The sequence below is a fragment of the Penicillium antarcticum genome, assembly GCF_028974205.1.
Source record: "Penicillium antarcticum strain IBT 31339 chromosome Unknown utg000006l_segment0_segment0, whole genome shotgun sequence".
Lineage (NCBI taxonomy): Eukaryota > Fungi > Ascomycota > Eurotiomycetes > Eurotiales > Aspergillaceae > Penicillium > Penicillium antarcticum.
Window position 1 is genome coordinate 2,828,154 of NW_026695304.1, and position 6,277 is coordinate 2,834,430.

Genomic DNA, 6,277 nt, shown 5'->3' on the forward strand with positions numbered 1-6,277 from the left:
GCACATCCAACGCCGATTGGATCGGTTACAGTCTAGCCCAGCCGAAGACACAATCTTTATCTCTGGGCCTTATCTTTTTTGGATACAGCAACTGACATGGGCGGCTTTTGTTATGCTGATAACTACGAATCTGGCGTCAGATGCGGCGTCACTGACATTAATACATATCGGTGATGCTCCACGCCAGGGACACTACGATTCATACTTTTGTCATTGCCCTTTGCCTTAACAATGGAGATTGTATCCGTCAAAAACCAAAGGAATTCCCAAGTCTCTAGGCCCGATAGGAGTGAGGGAGCAAGCGAAATTTACATAGACCCAGCGAAGGAAAGCCAAATGATGAGAAAATTTGACGTGAGAAACCATATAGGTCCCCACTACATACATTTACTGACGTATGATGCAGTTTTACGCAGTTGGAATGCTAGGGTTGTTCTACATGATGGCAAATTTGGACAGAAGCAATATCGGCAATGCTCAAACAGCCGGAATGCCGGAGGACCTGGGACTAGTGGGAAATCAGTTCGGAACAGCTACAACCTTGCTGTAAGATTAGTTTATGCCCCTTGAGTGAATCTGTTCTGACCAGCTTTGGGCAGCCAGATATGCAACCTACGTCCCATTTGAAGGTCCAATAGCAGTTCTTTTGAAGATCGTCGGACCTAAGCCTCTGCTTTCTACATGCGCGTTCTGTTGGGGAGTTACAACTTTAGGAATGGGTGAGTATTGTCCAACTCACATTATGCACAAATAATAATGGATTTTTAGCTTTCATCCAGTCCTGGAAAGGGCAGTACGCATGCCGCTTGCTGATGTGATTTTTTGAAGCGGGTCCGATACCATGCATCAATGTCTATATCGCCCTGGTATACAAGAAATGTGAGCGCGGGGAGCAATCAGCTATTATCTTTGCATTTAGCGCGTTTTCAAGCGCTTTTGGTGGACTGCTTGCGTATGGTTTGACGCAAGTCCACGGGCCCAACGGGTGGCAGGGATGGCGTTGGCTTTTCGCCGTCGAGGGAGCTATGACCTTAGTTCTTGTTCCACTTTTTTTGTTTCTCTTTCCCAACAAACCCGCCGTAGCGTGGTTCCTGAGTGCCGAAGAGAAATTTATGATGCAGGCGCGGTATGACAACGATCCGCATTGGGGTCAAAATGAAGAATTCACCTGGGCCGAGTCACTCAGTGCGTTCACCGATCCAAAGTGGTGGGCATTCTGGATCTACCAGTTCAGCTCCGATATCAGCCTCTATGGCTTCACGAACTTTCTTTCAAAGATTGTGTCCGGACTGGGTTACGCCGGAGTAAAGGCAAACCTGATGACAATTCCCATTTACATGGCTGGTCTCGTTTTTTTCCTCAGCATTGCGTATTTCTCGGATCGGGTAGGGCTGAGAGCTCCGTTCTTGGGTGTCTCTATCCTATGTCTTATCATTGGATATTCAATTCTCATCTCAGTAGAGAGCTTACGGGTCAGATTCTTTGCATGCTTTGGTAAGACTGCACCCTATCTTGAATGCTCTTCCCCTATCTGATCACCGCTAGTCATTGCGCTCGGCATTTATCCTACAACTGGATTATCACTCATGTGGCTGCAAGACAACACAGCCCGTCATTTCAAGAGAGCCACGATGGTAGGAATGACTCTTTGTTTCGGAAATACCGCCGGCGTTGCCGTTGGCCAAATCTTTACAACCCAATCCGCACCCCGATATGTGAAGGGGCTGTCCATTGGCCTTGGTTTTGCCGTTGTTGCTTTATTCATGGTGGCAACTCTAACTATTGGAATGACGATTGTGAATAGGAAGAGGGCGGCAAGGATTCGGAATGCAGAAGAATCAGGGGAAGTATTGGAGAAGAGGCCAGAGAAAGGGGATTACGATGTATACTTTCGCTATTCGCTGTAGAACTAAATCTTCTGTTGAATTTGAGAAACTAGGGAACGAACGAGTCAAATAGATGTTCCGTATTGTGAATTGGTTATTGTAATAGTTGCAGGTATCCACGCCCATCTCCATTCGGTTTAGTGTAACGGCAATAAGTCTAGAGGTTTAAATATTAGAAAGCAATTAGACTAAACGAGAAAGGATAATCACTCCAGAGTGAACGGTTCGACAAGGCCAGGGCCAATTCTTCCCAGGTGAGCAATTCAACCACAGATTTAATACAGTTTTCTCTCAGTAAGGGAGGAAGATACTATCATCTACATGGTCAGATTTTGTTTTCTGAGCAGGTGTAAGCCACATGAATAATCCGATTCCAGGGCAACTGTTCTATGACAGAGCGGGATCTGCAAAGCGTTGGATGTGATGTTCTTCGGACGAGTTACAGAATGCACAGAATTCTCCGACGTTAGGCCGTAAGTTGTCGCAGGGATGATTTGAATAGGTGAAGGTACATGGGCCAAGGATACTATCTCAGCCTTGTGTTTGTCATAATTAGGCAACAGATCTGCTACTAATCAATTATGTGTCATTATATTCCTTCATTTGCGGTATATCGCGCATCATGCCTTCAATTACGGTATATCGCGCATCATGAACCTGACCACTATGAAAAAAATGCACCTCGTTGTGCGGTCGAGATGAGACTCGCCGAGATAGTAGGGCGGAGGGGTCAATTGGCCAAGATTTCTGGGCAAGCGGAATACCCCACGAATTTGAGGAGACGCCAGCGGTGGAATGGAGGGGATTCTCAAATTGTGCAAAACACGAACTGCTCAAGAGAAAACCAATAGTTTGGCTTATTTTTGGAGGTGTAGTCAAGAAGGCAATCATTTTACCAGGGTAACTCGTGAAAATACTAGAGACAGTCTACAACGAAGGACACTTACGTTGCAGTTCCAAGCACTGCCCATTAGAATATGCCAGGAGTGGACATGTGCGGGGTAACCAAGAGCCGCTGAACTAGAGTGAAGAGGAGGCTGAGTCCTGAGGCTTCGGGGATCGATCGGCGTAGGGGTCTGCCAAGGCATGACCCCGAGGCCGGGGGCCAGCTTCTTGGTCAACTGTCTATATTGAGTTGAACTGAATGTTTATGACGATTGAAAGGACTTAACTTGCAGCCTTGAAATTCTAGTCCGCAATTTATGTTAACCTCGACTAATTCTCATCCCGACTAGATGGTAGTTTGTGATCCAGGGACGTGAGTGAAAATTATGATTGGACTTTTGTATCTTCGCCCCCAGACTTGAATCCACACTTCTGCGCAAGCGCGGACAATCGGGCGGTTTTTTCAGCCGCTGTCCTACCGCAATTCGCCTAGAAAAATATAAAGCCTCCTTCTTCTTGGCTTTCACTCCCTTCTATCTCTTTGAATGCTCAGTCAGCTTGATTCTCTCTTGAGTCGCAGGGCCTTCCAAGGTTGTTCAGAGAAAGCCTGGCCGCTCCCTCGGCGAACCTTTCTCAAGATATGGCTGAAAATGCCTCGCTCGGGCAGGATACCGAGTTAATTCCGATTCGCGGGAGCTACCGAAGCTCAGATCGCCTTATTCACAGCCTTTCTGAGGAAGGCCAGGCAAACGAGCACCACAGACAATCCTTAGATGAGTCCCAGTCGAAAGAAGAAGAATCGGTCCGTCAAAATCGGGGTCTTTTCGAAGGCTGGAAGTTCAGCGCATTTTTGGCTTTCGTGTCGAGCGTGGTCGTATTGTTGTTCAATATGATCTTTCTCATTTACTCAGCGGCTACCACTCGGAACGCGGGTGGAACGACTCTTATGCGAGGAGATTGTGGAAAGATGCAGCATTTGAGTACTGTAATGCACTGGGTAATCAACTTGTTGGGCACTGGTGTGCTAAGTGCCAGTAACTTCGGAATGGTATGAGATTTCACATGCTCTTTTTCGCGAAGGGAAAGCCTACTCAACTAACTGTTTCATCACTGCAGCAATGCCTGGTAGCTCCGACTAGAACAGACATCGATCGTGCTCACAAAAAGCACAGCTGGCTCGACATTGGCGTTCCCAGTGTTCGAAATCTATTCCGGGTATCTTCCAAACGGTCATATCTATGCCTATTTTTAAGTTTCTCGTCTCTTCCTTTCCATTTGTTCTACAACTCCGCCATTTACTACACAACCGCGGTACCGGCGTATGATATATTCGCTGGCTCTGGATCTCTGGGTCAGATGAATTGGTCAAACGTCCAGTTGCAAAACTTAACCCAGATTCCGGGCAAGGACAACTCTCTCAAAATTCTCCAACGTGCCGCCAAGAATGGCACACTGCACCGTTTGGAAAGTGGGAGTTGTATTGCTGCCTTTGCACAAACATACCAAACAGCATATGACAAGCTTCTGTTGGTAACGGAAGATGTTCAGGGCAATGATTCATACGCACTGGTCTTCACGAATCCTGTGTACCAGGCCACAGGTGGATACACTGCCGTAGCCATGGATCCCTACCGCTGGGTTTGTCCTCTAGATGGTGCTTCGCAGCACGCTTGCAAAAAGACCGGAATTTCCGTCGTTCAAAAATGGGCCGATAGCAAAAGTTGGACCGTGAATCAGCAACCTGGCTATTTCACGATTGACGATAAGTCGGCCGATTTTAACATCCAGTACTGTCTGGCTAAGCCAGCGAAGCAGCAATGCAGCCTGCAGTATTCGCCCCCTTCAATGATTGCGGTCATTATTTCCAATATTGTGAAGACAGCAATCCTGTTATACATATGGCTTGGGGTGACTAAAGCTCCTATTTTGACTATCGGTGATGGAATTGCATCTTTCTTGCGCCGCAATGATATCTACTCACAAGGCATGTGTTTGCCCTGTGACGGCAGCGCAACGTATATTCACCCGATCCGCCCGATATCTCCATCACTATATAATAGGGCGTTCCGTCATCCTACCGAGTACAGAGATAAACAGAGACGATGGGGTTCTAGTATCTCTACTCGTTGGGCCCTTTTTATCTTTTGGTGGGCTGCGCCCTTTTTTCCGGGTGTTTCTGTTTCTGGTTTTGCTTGACGCTGACATTTGACACAGGTGGACAATGTCTATCCTAGGTGGACTCATTGTGCTTTTTTTTGGATTGATGAGGATTGACAATATCGGGAGCGACATTTGGGCTACAAAGCTCGGAGACATCACATCGCAAACAATCATCAGCACTGGCAGCAGTCAAAGATTTGTCACCAACTCGCTCATAGCCAATTCTCCCCAACTCATCTTCTCATTCCTCTATGTGGCATATAACAGTCTTTTGACTTCGATGTGTCTTTCCGCCGAATGGAGCCGCTTCGGCAATCTGCGCAAAGGTCTCCGCGTCTCTCACAAACCCATGCTATCACAGCGAAGCAACTATTTCCTCTCGCTACCATACCGCTTTGCAGTGCCACTCATGGCAGCCTCGTCGATTCTTCACTGGCTTGTTTCACAGAGTCTGTTTGTGATTGCTATTGAAGCGTACGATTCGGCTATGAACAGAGATCCCTCGCAGGACGTTTATGCCTGTGGGTACTCGCCCATGGCCATTATTATTGCAACTTCGGTCGGTGTTATCATGTTTACGTGTCTCATTGTTCTAAGTCTCCGCCGGTTTGAATCGGCGATGCCAGTGGCGAGCAGCTGTAGCTTGGCCATTGCTGCAGCGTGTCATCCGGAATTCGACCCTAATGTGGATGAAATGGGGCCTGAACCTGTGGAAGAAATTGAGTCTGAAGACGAGGGGGAAGATATAGCCTTATTGCCTCTTCAATGGGGGTCGATTGCAGTCGATGGTCCTGTTAGGCACTGTACTTTTGCTTCTGGGGACGTATTTCCTCCCGAGGAGGGGCAAAAGTACCAGTGACATGAGAGAGCTGTCTTTGGGGATGACACTTCCCTTCATTGAATTGAGGCTTTCTGCAACAAGTATTCCGACTTTTCGGTTTTAAACGCTTGCACTCTCCTCTGGTTTGGTGGACGGATGCCAGCAAGTCTTCTCACTGGGCCAACGTTGGTGACAGCAAAAATCAACATATTGAATCGGCGCGTGGGGCCTGCGGGCGGACGGGACGGAGCCCCACAAGAGGCGGCAACGGGAGCCCATTGGAGCCCCCTGTGGTCCGCTCATTTCAACTGAGGTCCAAAACATATTAAATTCCATCTTTTGCAACGCTATAAATCAATAGCAACAAATTTATCCCTCTTATTTTGAGTGTGCTAATATTCCGGGTAAGCAGAATAGTATATGCAATAAAATATTATTATCTAGCGTTGAGGTGAAATATTAGATCGAGGAAGGTAGATGCCTATCATAGTTAGACCTCGTGTGTTCGTAATGACCTAGAGTGGGG

The 6,277-nt window shown here is 47.3% G+C and overlaps 2 protein-coding genes across 2 annotated transcripts; both read left to right on the top strand.

Moving 5' to 3' along the window:
- Window positions 1-231: 231 nt before the first annotated feature.
- N7508_007148 (high-affinity nicotinic acid transporter) lies at window positions 232-1,907 on the top strand (the record flags this gene model as incomplete). Its single annotated transcript, XM_058465212.1, has 5 exons — window positions 232-354; window positions 407-546; window positions 604-719; window positions 829-1,494; window positions 1,546-1,907. The coding sequence occupies 5 exons, from the start codon at window positions 232-234 to the stop codon at window positions 1,905-1,907; spliced, it is 1,407 nt and encodes a 468-aa protein (XP_058319065.1).
- Window positions 1,908-3,411: 1,504 nt separating this feature from the next.
- N7508_007149 (uncharacterized protein) lies at window positions 3,412-5,790 on the top strand (the record flags this gene model as incomplete). The annotated part of the gene is made up of 3 exons (XM_058465213.1): window positions 3,412-3,819; window positions 3,888-4,786; window positions 4,986-5,790. The coding sequence occupies 3 exons, from the start codon at window positions 3,412-3,414 to the stop codon at window positions 5,788-5,790; spliced, it is 2,112 nt and encodes a 703-aa protein (XP_058319066.1).
- Between the last annotated feature and the right edge of the window lie 487 nt (window positions 5,791-6,277).